Source organism: Carlito syrichta, unplaced genomic scaffold (genome assembly GCF_000164805.1).
Source record: "Carlito syrichta isolate Samal-C Ts95f unplaced genomic scaffold, Tarsius_syrichta-2.0.1 Scaffold279535, whole genome shotgun sequence".
NCBI lineage: Eukaryota > Metazoa > Chordata > Mammalia > Primates > Tarsiidae > Carlito > Carlito syrichta.
Window position 1 is genome coordinate 214953 of NW_007223631.1, and position 14592 is coordinate 229544.

The window sequence follows — 14592 nt, forward strand, 5'->3', positions numbered from 1 at the left end:
ACTGGTCTGGGACCCGGGAAGCGGGAGGGCCCGAAGCGAGGGCGGAGGGAGGCAGCCCGCCCAGGAGGAAGTCGTTGGCGCCCGCGGGTTGCGCGCGGCCCGCGGGGAGGTGGAGGCGCCGCCCCCCGGGCTCCCTCCCGGCCCGGCAGGTGTGCCGCGGTCCACCCCTGGGACAAAAACGTTGCGCCCCGGGACCTCTAACCCAGCTTGCTTTGAAAGGAAGCAAGGTAAAAGAAGTGTTTCTGTGTTTAGGTGTGAAGACAAAAAAGATGACACTCCAGTGGACGGCAGTTGCAACTTTTCTTTATGCTGAAATAGGACTCATTTTAATCTTCTGCCTGCCTTTTATTCCTCCTCAGAGGTAGGAAACCTTCGCCTCGTTAACAGTAATCAATAGTTGCTCGCGCCTGCAGACTTCGTGGTGTAAAGTGGGATACGTTTTCTCAAGGTCTAAAAGTTTGGAGAGCCAGTTGCCTAAAAGGTGCTCTTAATAAACTCACCAAACAGATTAGATAATGTATAATGACAACAAAAAAGATCACTTTACATGAAACTTTGTATTATGTGTAAAAATAAAATAACTTTTTCCTCCCTTTTAAAAAGGAAAAGGGCCCGGTACTTTTGGTTCTGTTGATTACAGATGTAAAAAAACAATACCGTAATACTTTTAACACCTGTCCTATCTTGTCAACAGGTTTTACTTTTACCTTTGTTTTATTGCCCTGAATTGGAGCCCTGAACTAAATAAACTAAGTGGATAAATTATGTTTACAGTAACAGCTTGAATGAAAAAAGTGTTTCATTGAGGATAGAAACCCAAGCCAATAAATAAATAGTAAATAGAAACCGAGCCAGTAAGTGATTCTTAATTTTGGCCTTATATACCCAAGAAATAGTTTCATTAAGGTTTAATGACACTTTTACTACTTCTTATTTCACACAAAAGGAATAAGTGTATATTAAAAGTACTGAATATAAGAAGTATCAAAACCATATATTAGCATTAGTTGGTTTTTTGGGGGTTTCTTTTGAGTAGGAGTCTCACTGTCGCCCAGGCTGTAGTACAGTAACACACTCACGGCCACCAACAGCCTCAGCCCGCTGGGCTCAGGTGATCCTTCTGCCTCAGCCTTCCAAGTAACTGGAACTACAGATACATACCACCATGCCCAGCTAATTTTTTTTTATTGTAGAGATGAGGTCTTGCCAAATTGCCCAGGTTGATCTCGAACCCCTGAGCTCAGGCAGTCCTCTTGCCTCCAACTCCCAAAGTGCTGGGATTACAGGCGTGAGCCCCCACGCCTGGCCTAGCATTAGTTTCTTAATGAAAGACCTTCTAAAGTCTGTAAGTACCAAGTACAGTATTACAGTTCACGCATTGGTGCTCTTTACCCTTATAATATTCACCTTTTAGGAATTCCATTTTAGATCCAGAAACTTGATAGCATGAATGGTGAAATACGCCTGTAATAAAATGTTGCAAGACATTTGTTTGTACTCATGGCATGAAAGAATCTTTTGTAAATAAGATCCTGAAGATAACCCACTAGATTATAGTAAAATCCCAGGACTGAGAGAAACTTATTGAAGTTTTACCTTAGCTCATGATCCATATAAGTCTTTCATAAGTCTTAACTTGCTCCTTACCTGCCTGGATTTCTACTCTCTTCTGTCCCTGTCTATCAGCTATACCATCAGAAAGCCTTTTTTCTTTTTTGAGTCAGAGTCTCACTTTGTCGCCCAAGCTGGAGTGCAGTGGACCTGTTCATGACCATGGCAACCTTGAGCAAGTAGCTAGAATCACAGGCATGCACCACCACACCTGGCTAATTTTTTGATTTATTGTAGAGACAAGGTCTTGCCAAGTTGCCCAGACTGGTCTCAAACTCCTGTGCTTGGCAATCCTCTCGCCTCTACCCCCCCAAAGTGCTGGGATTACAGGCATGAGCCACCACACCCAGCTTTTTCTAAAGAAAAAAAATTGAATCACACTATAGAATCTTTCATATTATTTGAAACAGCCCAGTCGTTCTATAGATGACACACTGAGACCCAGGGATGGTAGTTGGCCTAAGGTCACCTAGCCGGTAAGTGACAGATTCTAGGTAAGAATCTGACTCTCAATCCAGTGTTCTTTTAATTCCATCATGCTGCCTCTCATCCTGTACATTTTTTATACCCTGTAACACCCTGTTTTGCTTTTTGGTAAAATTTGCACCAGTAGAATTCTATGTATTCAAGAGAAAGATCTTGTTTATAAACATCTGACTTGTAAATAAGGCTTAAAGATTTTGTACACACTCAAAAAAATTGTGTCAATTGATCTTTTCTCTATCAGGGCAGTCCATAAATTATGGATCAGTCTTTTTCTTTCAAATACAATTTGTTTTTCCTTTAGAGTCTGGATCTCACTCTGTCATCCAGGCCAAAGTGCAATGGCACAATCACAGCTCACCACAACCTCAACCTCCTGGGCTCAGGCAATCCTTTTGCTTCTGCCTGTAGCTTGAGCTGAGACTACAGGCATGCACCACCACACCTAGCTCATTTTTTAAATTTTTTTTGTAGAGACAAGCTCTCTCTATGTTGCCCAGGTTGGTCTCAAACTCATGGGCTCAAGCAGTCCTCCTGACTCGGTCTTCCAAAGTGCTGGGACTACAGGCATAAGCCACCGTGCCTGGCCCCAAATATAATTTTTACCCATCCTGATCAAGTAGCAATTAGATAGATATGTTTATATGCACACACATATAAGTATGCTCTCATGTACAAATACCGTTAAGAAAAGATGGTATATATGCATACAAATCATTTACAACATGTCCATACTATGTGTATACCCACATCTTTTTATCTTCCATATGTGTATTACCACAATCTTCAAAGAAAAGGCTTCTTTCTTCATTTAGTCTCTATTCTCTTCTCACATAACCCAGTGGTTAAAATAAGCACATGCTCAGAAATCATATCGCTTGCAACTCTGCATGTTACTGTGTGACTTTGGGTAAGTTATTGACCCTTTCTGACCAGTTTCCCCATCTGTATGATGGAGGTAATACTTTCCACATGGTACTTGTAGTAATTAAATGAGATAAAACGTGTAAAAGTACTTGGAATGGTGATATAGTAAGGATACAATATATATTAACTATTTTTAGCTATATAGATTGAGTCTTTTTATAAATTAATAATTTTTCCTTATAGGAGGTTTCCTGTGTTCCCTTTTATACTAGACTGACCCTTGAAGAGATGTGACATTTACATTTGGGCCCAGATCAAAATATTGCCACTTATGTTCTCTTCTTAAAAACATAAAATTTGGAGGATAATATGTTTAGAGTGGAGATAAAAAATATGTAATGTTTATATTATGTAATTTAAATAGCATCTATATAAAATGCTTAGAATTAGAGACATAGAGGCAAAGAGAACTGCTTCATCTATATCAGTCTCCCTCTCCTCGTCAATCACAAGTAGTTAAAGTTGTTTTCAAAATATATTAATTTGGTTGGACTCGGTGGTTCAGCCTGTAAATCCCAGCACTTTGGGAGGCCGAGGCAAATGGATTGCCTGAGTCTGCGGATTCAAGACCAGCTTGGGCAACTTGGCGAGACCTCGTCTTTGCAATAAATAAAAAATTAGCTGGGCATGGTAGCACGCACCTGTAGTTCCAGCTACTTGGAAGGCTGAGGTGGAAGAATCACCAGAGCCCAGCAGGTCAATGCTGGAGTGGCTGTGAGTATGCCGCTGCACTCCAGCCCGGGTGACAGAGTAAGACTCCAACTCAAAAAAAAAAAAAAAAAAAAAAATATATATATATATATATATATATATGTGTGTGTGTGTGTATGTGTGTGTGTGTGTGTGTGTGTGTATATATATATATCATAATCTTAAAGTAAAACTTTTTTTAAAGTTGTAAGTGCTTAAAGTGTATTTACATGCTTGTTTCCTTAATATGTCTCCTTTGGACTAACTAATGTGGTGTTCATTTAAATTGGCCTTGTTCAAAGTTTGTTACCTTTCCAGTTGTGTAATGGATTGATTTGTCACTCTGCCATTTATAACCCATGATTTCTTACCTGTGTCTTTGTTTATATTGTTCAATCCATCTAGACTATTTATTTCCCATCTTATTTCCTCTGTGTTCAGTTCTTCATCTGAGTAGTAATTACATGAGTATGTATATATGTAAAAATTATCAAGCTTTGTATTTAAGAAATTTTCACTTTATGCATATAATGATACCTGTATAATTTTTTTAATTCCCTCTGGTTAAAGTACAGAAATTTTTACTTGGAATAGATGTTAAAAGTATACTATGTAAAAATAAATGTGCAGAGAACTAGACCCCCTATTTCTGAAATGTTACCAATAACAAAGACCAGTAAATCTTGATCATTTCTGAGGCATTACTTTGAGTAAAGAAAAAGATATAAAGTAATAGTGTCTATCAACAACATGACATTTTACTATAAGAATTCCCTTTCAAGGTATTGCTCATGTATGTTTACTTTAAAGTTTATTTTCACTTTAGAATATTTAAGTCACCAGACAGAAGATAATCAAATATCAGGTTATTATTCAGTTTGAAAGAGTTGTTTTTTTATTTCATGGGACCTTCTGTGTCATGACAGAGAATTAATACATTTTAGCATCAAATTTCTGTAATTCTTTTCACTTGCTGCACAATTACCAAAATGTTATTTCAGCATACATAAAGTATTTAAAACCCTTCTTTTGTGTTTTTTTTTTTTTTTTTAAATACCCAATGTAATTTTACTGCTTTACAGGTGGCAGAAGATTTTTTCATTTAATGTCTGGAGTAGAATTGCAACTTTCTGGAACAAGGCTTTCCTTACAATTATCATCCTATTAATTGTCCTATTTTTAGGTAAGTACTAGGCTCCTCCTTTTAATAAACATAATTCTAGTTGGGTTTTTTAATGAATTTCTTGATTTTTAATTAAGCTGATGTTGCTTTGATGTACAGTTGACTTTATATATATATGCAGTAGATCTTGGCATATTGATACACAGCTGATACACAGTACTGATTATATATGCAGTAGATATTGATATATTGATACACAGCTGATATTACAACTTTACATGTACAAGCATTAATTTTAGCAGAGTGCAGTGATTCTTAACCTCTTTTAGGTTGTTTTAGGATATAAATGCAATGCATTAATGCATAGCCTGCTTTTCAGAGTTGCCAGATGTTATTTCTCATGATGTTATCTCTCCCTTGTTACTGTGGTGTCCTAGGTGCCCAGAAGCTTAGCTGTTAAGAAAGCAAACAAAAGAATAACAACTATTACTACATAGATTTTGGGACTACTGCAAGAATTTGAATATGGAGTAATTGAAAGATAATATTAGGGAATTCTTGTTAACTTTAGTTGTGATGATAGCATTGTTGTTATGTAGTAGGGGTCAACACCTACAGCCTGTGGGCCAAATGCCTGTTTTTGTAAATAAGTTTTACTGGAACATGATCATGCCCATTTATTTATGTATTGTATGCCTTTTTCCATCAACATATACATAGTTGAGTTGTTACAACTGTATGGCCTGAAACATTTACTGTCTACTCCTTTACCAAAAAGTGTACATAGGCTATGTCCTTAGTTTTAGGTGATGGCATGCTAAAATATTTAAGAATTAAGTTTCTCTGAGTTTGATTTATTTGTCTGTGATATAAAAGGAGAGGTAGAAATAATATCTGCTGCTTCTACTAAGGTATGGTGATCTTCTAACTCTAACATTATCACAAAAATTTCCACTGAAAGCTATCACTGATCATCGTTTTTTTCAACTTACTTTCAAATGGTTTTTTAAAAGACAGATATAGCAAATATGGCAAATTGTTTAATAATTGCTGAATCTAAGTGATAGGATTGTAGATGTTTATTGTACTTGTTATTCAGTATGTTTGAAGTGTTCATGATAACAATATCTTAGAAAATAAAAGTAGTCCATTAGGGTTCTTGCCAAACTAGAAGTTCTGTGAGTCGTAGTAAACACCATGTTTTTTAGAAGTAGTAGCTGAGCTGAGAGAGATTAAGTGACTTGATTAGTTATTTCTTGATATGTCATTTCTTGGCATTTTGGCTACTGGTACATATTACAAAGTGCGTTTTTTCCTCAGAATTCCCTCAGAACTGTTGTGTTGTGGGTTAAGTAGGTTTTACAGGGGCTAACTTGGGACCATAATAATCATCTTTGACACTGTTTTGTGTAAAAATGTGTTCCATGTTCCAAACTACCAATCTCTGAAGTAGAATCCTCTTTATAAAACTGAGAACATCTGGTGTGTGAGGGAATGGTATTGTAAAAGAAAAAAAAATCAGGAAGGTAAGTGTATCAGGGTATGAATGGGTTTGCGCCTCTTTTTAAATTGTCAATATTTGTCTCATGGGACATTATTTTAATGTCATGGATTGAATTTCCAGCCATTTAGCTAGTTGTCATAAATGAGTAAAGAACAATAAGGAAAACAGGTTCCAACTCTGCCACCAGCTAGCTAAGTCATCTTTGGACTGGCATTTCATTTCTCTGTCTCATTTATGCATCTGTAAAGTAAAAGGAGAAAGAGAGAGAAATAATCTCTGCAGCTTCTACTAGAGTATTATAATCTTCTAAATCTAAAATCATCTCCAAATTGTCTATAGAAAACTGTCACTGATCTTGTAAGAGACAGGAACTATATTCCAGATTCTTTTCGTTACTTATATCAGGAATCCACTTGAACTTGCTTGACCAAGAAAGGGGAATGTATAATAAAACGTTGTTTTAGAATAGCCCAGGGAAGGAGAAAACCAAATTTCAGGGAGGGACTAGTACTAGGAACTGAAGAGTCCTTTTCTTATCCCTGCATCTCCCCTTGTATTATCTACTTCATCCATCCTTTATCTTTGAACTCTGATACTCTACCTATCCCCAAGGCAGAAAGTAGGTACCACACAGCTGCCAGGTGTTATAACTCCGGTCATATACAAGGATTAATTTACCATCTCTGAATCTCAATTCCAAAACAAAAGAAAAAAATTTGGACTAGCTAGAATGTACCCCTCACTCGGGAAGCTTGGCCAGGAGGTCATAAGGCAGATTCATCACTGCTGACAGGCACCTACATCTTTGGTCCAAGTGGGTAATTCCCAGAGGATAGGGACATCATGACAGTTAAGGCAAGCAAACAGATACTTATCCGGTAAGTCTCATTGTCTCCATCTCAAAATTGGGTAATAACAACTACTTCATTAAGATATTTTAAAGTTTAAATGCATTGGGCACTGTCGCTCAAGCCTGTAATCCCAGCACTTTGGGAGGCCAAGGTGAGAGGATTGCCTGAGCCCACAGATTCGAGACCAGCCTGGGCAACTTGGAAAGACCTCGTGTCTACAAAATCAAAAAATTAGCCAGGCATGGTAGCATGCGCCTGTAGTTTCAGCTACTTGGAAGACTGAGGCAGAAGGATCACCTGAGCCCAGCAGGTTGAGGCTGTGGTGGCCGCGAGTGTGCCACTACACTCTATCCTGCATGACAGAGTGAGACTCCGATTCAAAAAAATAAAATGAAATAAAGTTTAAGTGCAGAAGCATAAGTAACGTGTATAGTTCAACATTCTAGTCCAATAGAGCAATAACATAAATAATGCAAAACTAGTAGATTACTCAGACTTAATTTATATTTTACTTTGAACTTTATTTCATTTTTCTTGTGGGTTGTCTGTCTAAATAAGGTAATTATTAAAAGGTGTTAGTAGCCAGGCTTGGTGGCGCAGCCTGTAATCCCGTGCTTTGGGAGGCTGAGGTGAGTAGATTGCCTGAGCCCGCGGGTTCGAGACCCGCCTGGGCAACTTGGCAAGACCTCATCTCTACAATAAATGAAAAATCAGCCGGGCGTGGTAGCGCACGCTTGTAGTTCCAGCTCCTTGGGAGGCTGAGGCAGAAGGGTCGCTGGAGCCTAGTAGGTTGAGGCTGTGGTGGCCGGGAGCAGCCACTGCACTCCAGTCTGGGTGACAGAGTGAGACTCCAACTCAAAAAAATTAAAAAATAGATAAGAGGTATTAGTAATTTTAGAGCCAATACTAACTGAAAAGTGTGTGTGCATGTGTATTTTAAGGAGTGGTGACAGGAAAGGAAGTGGAAAACCCAGGAATATTGTCAATGGAAATGTATCCCAGGAATTTGAAAGTTTCTACAAGTAATCTAAAAAAAAGATTATCTTCAAATGGTTTCTAGAAAATTGACTGTATGTCACCCCCTTCCCTTATGTCAATTCCATTCCATTTTTCAGGCGTAATTTCCTTGTTATTATACAACTGATTCATTCTATGGGTGGGTTTATATGACTACTTATATTTACAAACCTTTTTAATGTTACTGGTTAATCTGCAGTTTTTCTGAATAATGGATCCAGAAGTATTCTTTCCATTTTTTTTTTTTGAGTTGGAGTCTCACTCTGTCGCCCAGACTGGAGTGCAGTGGCCGCTCCCAGCTACCACAGCCTCGACCTACTGGGCTCTGGCGATCTTTCTGCCTCAGCCTTCCAAGGAGCTGGAGCTACAGGCGTGCGCTACCACGCCCAGCTAATTTTTTTGATTTATTGTAGAGATGAGGTCTCACCAAGTTGCCCAGGCGAGTCTCGAACCCGCGGGCTCAGGCAATCCACTCACTTCAGCCTCCCAAGGCACGGGCTGAGCCACCAAGTCCGGCTATTCTTTGCATTTAATTAACAAAGAAGCTGAATCCCAAACATAGTGGTCCTTCATGGTACTCTCTGCCTGTTCAAAAAGCTCATAAATACTATCTTTTTTGGGTTTTGGTTGTTTTGTAGTGGCTGGCATATTCTTACTATGTTATTGAGGCAATCTGAGGAATGAAAAAGGGGAAACAGCCTCTAATATAGAGGAAATTTTTAAAAGATCATTGAAGGACTACTTTATATAACTATGCAAATAAATTTGAAATGGGTAACTTTGCAGAAAAATGCAATTTGCCAAATGAACTCCAGTAGATATAGAAAATTTAAGTAAACCAGTTTCTATAGAAGAATTAAAGAAACTTACCAAAAAGGACTCCTATTTCAGAAAACATAAAACCAGATAGTTTTGCAAGAAATTCTACCACTTTCAAAAAACAGATATTACCGATACCTCTTAATCTGTTCTAGAATTTAAAGAAAGAAAACTAAATAAATTTTTTGATGGCAGAAAAAAAAACAACTCTAGAGTTGAAAATAAACCAGAACAAATGATCTGATGGTATTGAGGTCGAATTATTTCTTTCTTTCTTTTTTTCTTTTTTTTTTTTTGAGTTGGAGTCTCACTCTGTCGCCCAGATTGAAGTACAGTGGCCACTCCCGGCCACCGCAGCCTCAACCTGCTGGGCTGCAACGATCCTTCTGCCTTAGCCTTCCAAGTGGCTGGAACTACAGGCGCGCACTACCACACCCAGCTAATTTTTGATTTATTGTAGAGATGAGGTCTCACCAAGTTGTCCAGGCGGGTCTCAAACCCACAGGCTTAGGCAATTCACTCACCTCAGCCGAAGTAGAATTATTTCAAACAACTCTTGAATATGGTACTCTAGCTTTAACCTCTGATTGGACATATTTTGCAAAATGGATAACAATGAAATTATTTCATTGTTAGTAATTTAAAAGCTATTTTATGCAACATCAAGCAAATGAGTATGTTCATGGTACTAGAAACATACAGAGATGACATACAAAGTCAAAAATTAAGAAATTTTAAAATTTTAGAGTGACTTATTAGGGTTTTACTTTGAAGTGATGGAAATGTGGAACTAGATAGAGGTGGTGGTTGCACAGCATTGTAAATATACTAGGTGTCCACACCCATGATTTGTTTTAAAATGGTTAATTATATAGTATATGAATTTCACCTTAGTAAATTAAACGTGTAATTTTTTAAAAGATATAGGAACCTGGCTTTGATAATGGCAAAATAGCTTTTATTAGGTTATTGTTCCTGTGTTAAAAATTATGAACCCTGGATAAAATATGTAAAGAAGTATTTGAAGGCCCGGTAGAGCAACTGAAAATAGGCAGAAACCGGAGGGAAGTCGAACCTTGAAAGAAGGGAATCATACTGGGCGTGATCACATTTTATATAGCCTTTTTCCAACCACTTACCAATCTTTGTGGCATGAACAATTAGAAATCAAAGCAGAAGTCACTTGTTAGCTTTAGAGGTCAGAGAGACTAGAAGTTAAGGGGGAATGAGAAAAAGAGAACGCCCCAGAAAGGGAACCTTAAAAACCACATGTACATGCCACTCATATTCTTGGTTAACTTTTTTTTTTTTTGAGTCTGAATCTCACTCTGTTGCCTAAGCTGGAGTTCAATAGCACAGTCATAGATCATTGCAACCTCAAAGCCCTGGGCTCATGTACTCTTTCTGCCTTAGCCTCCCCAGTAACTGAGACTACAGACACACACTACCATGCCCAGCTAATTCTTTTATCTTTTGTAGATAAAAGGTCTTACTGTGTTTCCCAGGGTGGTCTCAAACTCCTGACATCCAGCAATTCTCCCACCTTAACTTCTCAAAGTGCTGGGATTACAGGTGTGAGCCACTGTCCCTACCCCTTGATTGTCTCTTGAACTATGGATGTATAAGGAAGATTCCAAGGAACTCAATGAAAAAGTAACAACCAGCTGGAAAGCAGAAAGGGCTGAACGTAAATTCTGACTTCTCCCTACCAAGAGACTGAGTTTGGAGTTTGAGTCTCATCAAGTTAGAGGGTAAAGACCTTGAGCCTTTCCACTAAAATCACAGAACGACTCTGTAGAAATAGAGACTGTATTCTAGAATTAGAAATTTACTGTAACTAAAAAGTAAACCAAAACAGACGAATCCTTAAAAAAAGGTATAAAAATGAAGCCTCTACAGACAACTGTAAAATAGAATCCTTGCAAGGTCACAGGACTATACTATACACTGTTCACCAAGTACAATATATTCTGGGTCATAAAATAAGTCTCAATAAATACAAAGGATTGAAGTCATGCAGAGTATGTAAAATATAAATCAATAACAGATTTCTGGAAAACCTCTACACATTTACAAATTAGACAAGATTTGTCTTATACTAACCCTTGGGTCAAAGAACTCACAAAGGAAATGGGAAAATTTTTTAACTGAATAATAATGAAAATACAAGACACCAAAATATGTGAGATGCCACTAAAGCACAGCTTGGAGGAAAATGTATAGTTTTGAATGTTTTTTAGAGAAGAAAGGCTTAAAACCAATTATTTTAGTTTCCACCTTAATAATATTCACTCGTGATTTTTTTTTTTTTAAATAAAGGTTAGCAGATTAGGATTTAGAAAGAAACATTCTCATTCTGATGAAAATTAACCTTGAACTAGCATCATGCTTAATTAGATATTGAGGGTTTCTTCCATAAGATTGGGAACAAGGCAGGGATATTCACTTTCACTGTTTTTATTCAATTAAATAATAGATGTCCTACAGGATTGTAATAAGTCAGGAAAAGAACCAGAAGACATAAAGATTGCAAAGAAAGAAAACAATCTTATTTGCAGATAACATACTTTTTTATACAAAAATCCTAATTTTTAGCTTTTGTAAGAAAACTTATATGTCAAAGAAATTAATATAGTGAGAGTCACAAAATACTAGGTCAATACAGAAAAATTAATTTCATTTCTGCAATATAAGCAATAAACAATAGGAAAGTAAAATTTTAAAAAATTCCTTTTGTGTTTATACCAAGAAGCCTAAAAACTCTTAGAAATAAGCTTTATAAAGATACAAAAGAGGCCGGGCTCAGTGGCTCAGCCTGTGATCTCGTGCCTTTGGGAGGCTGAGGTGAGTGGATTGCCTGAGCCCGTGGGTTCGAGACCCGCCTGGGCAGCGAGACCTCATCTCTACAATAAATCAAAAAAAATCAGCTGGGCGTGGTAGCACATGCCTGTAATTCCAGCTACTTGGAAGGCTGAGGCAGAAGGATCGCTGGAGCCTAGTAGGTCGAGGCTGCGGTGGCTGGGAGCGGCCACTGCACTCCAGTCTGGGCAACAGAGTGAGAATCCAACTCAAAAAAATAAATAAATAAAAGACACAAAAGAGCTCTATATTGAAACTACAAGAACATTGCTGGAAGAAATTAAAGAAGATCAAAATAAATGGAGATTTTTTATTAGTTGGAAAACTCAGTATTATTGAAATGTTTATTTTTCCAAAATGAATCTGTGGACTCAACATAGTCCTGGTTAAAATCCCAACAGGCATTTTTGTAGAAATTGATTGATTGCTTCTAAAATGTATGCGGACAAACAACTCATAACAGCCAGAAATTCTTTAAAAGGAGCAAAATTGGGACACACTACCAGATTTCAAGACCAAAATAAATAAAAACAGAAACACAAACCTTTTCAGTGTAGAAATTTGGTAGTCACTATCTGTGATGGTTAGTTTTGTGTGTCAGTTTGACTGTGCCACAGTGCCCAGATATTATTTGGTCAAGCATTATTCTGGATATTTCTGTTAAGGTATTTTTTGGATAATATTTAAATAACTGGACTATGAGTAAAGCAAATTATATCTTCTATAATGCTAGTGGGCTTTGTTCAATCAGTTGAAGGCCTTAATAGAACAAAGAGTGACCTCTGAGTAAAAAGGAATTTTGCCAGTAGACTGCCTTTGAATTCAAACTGTATTTCTTCCCTCCAGACTGCCAGTCTACCTTGCAGATTTTGAACTTATCGATCCTCTGCAAGCCTGTGAGCCAATTCTTTAAGATAAATCTCTCAGTCTCAGTGTCTCTCCTTCCCTCTCTCTCCTCTCTCTCTCCCCCTCTTTCTTTCTCTCCCTCCTCCTCCTTCCCTTTCTCCCTTCCCCTCTCCCCTTCCTTCCCCTTCCCTCTCCCCCTCCTCTCCTCGCTCCCTTCCCTCCTCTCCCGCTCTCCCCCTCTCCCCTTCCACCTCTTTCTCTCCTCTCTCTGTGTATATATTTATGTATATGCACACACACATTCTGTTGGTTCTGTTTCTCTGGAGGACCTTGACTAATGTGCCATCTTAACCAAGTAATCAAATTTAGCATCAAAAAGTATGAGAAAAGCTAACATTACATAAGTTATGAGGGATTCTTGCCAAAAGTATTAAACTTGATCCAGTGAAATACTTCTACTGGAGATCTAATTTTCTAAAAATACAGGAATTAGAGAAACAAATTAGATATACCTGAGTCAGACAAATCCAGATTGTGAGAACTTTCTGTAAAACAATCGGCCTGACACTTTAGTCAATGTCTTTTTTTATTAAAAATGTTGTATATCAAGAGACTACAGAGACATAACTATATTTGATGAATGTTCACTATAAAATTATCAGTTTGAAAAAATACATAGCCGGGCTTGGTGGCTCAGCCTGTAATCCCGCGCCTTTGAGAGGCTGAGGTGAGTGGATTGCCTGAACCTGCGGGTTCGAGACCCACCTGGGCAGCGAGACCTCATCTCTACAATAAATCAAAAAATCAGCCGGGCATGGTAGCACATGCCTGTAATTCCAGCTACTTGGAAGGCTGAGGCGGAAGGATCACCGGAGCCCAGCAGGTCGAGGCTGCGGTGGCCAGGAGCAGCCACTGCACTCCAGTCTGGGTGACAGAGTGAGACTCCAACTCAAAAAATAAAAATAAAGAAAAAGAAAAAAAAAAAAAGAAGAAATACATAAAAGACATTTGGGGGACAAATAAAAAAGCAAATAACCCAATTTAAAAATGGATAAAGGATCTTAGTAGACTTTTCTCTAAAGATGATATGCAAATGGTCAATAAGCACATGAAAAGATGTTTGCATTCATTAGCCATCATGGGAATGCAAATCAAAACCACAATGAAATGCCACTTCACACCCACTAGGATGACTATAATCAAAAAGATAATAACAAGTGTTGCTGAGGGTATGGAGAAATTGGAACCAACACACACTTCTTGTGGGAATGTGAAATGGTATAGTGGCTTTGGAATACAGTCTGGCAGTTACTCCGAAAGTTAAACGTAGAGTTACCATATGCTCAGCAGTTCTACTCCTAGGTATATACCAAGAGAAATGGAAACATATGTCAATAGGAAACTTGTATTGTTCATAGCAGCGTATTCATAATAGTCATAATAGAAACAACCCAAATATCCATCATCTGATGAATGCAATATTTAGTGCATTCTTAGCCACTGGATTCTAGTATGTACTAGGGAACGCATCTGTTTTAGACGTCTCAAAAATCATTGGGGGTACAAGCAAATTAGAATGCTCCTTTCATGTGACCATTAGCATTCTTGGGACACAATTACTGACACAAAAGAAAAAGAGATTTGGATAAACCAAATGTTACCACATCTCTATAGTGAAATATTACGCAGCCATAAAGAAGAACAAAATTGTGAACTTCACAACCAGGATGGACTTAGAGTCTATAATACTGAGTGATCTTTCACAGAAACACAGAACTGACTATCACATGTACTCACTCATAAGTGGACCTCATTGAGCAACTATGGTAACACTATAAGAAAAGGATTGACAGTAGCGGGAA

The 14592-nt window shown here is 37.9% G+C and overlaps 1 protein-coding gene across 2 annotated transcripts in view; it reads left to right on the forward strand.

Annotated features, from left to right (window-relative positions):
• The first annotated feature begins 150 nt into the window (after nt 1–150).
• Nucleotides 151–14592, forward strand: part of BCAP29 (B-cell receptor associated protein 29) — a 41558-nt gene continuing 27116 nt past the window's right edge. For both annotated transcript variants that reach the window (XR_002481623.1, XM_008052502.2), the window contains exons 1-2: nt 151–361; nt 4794–4894. Coding sequence is in view for 1 of the 2 variants with exons in the window: in XM_008052502.2 (XP_008050693.1) it covers nt 270–361; nt 4794–4894 (193 nt within the window). In the remaining variant the exon portion in view is untranslated. The remainder of the gene's footprint in view (nt 362–4793; nt 4895–14592) is intronic.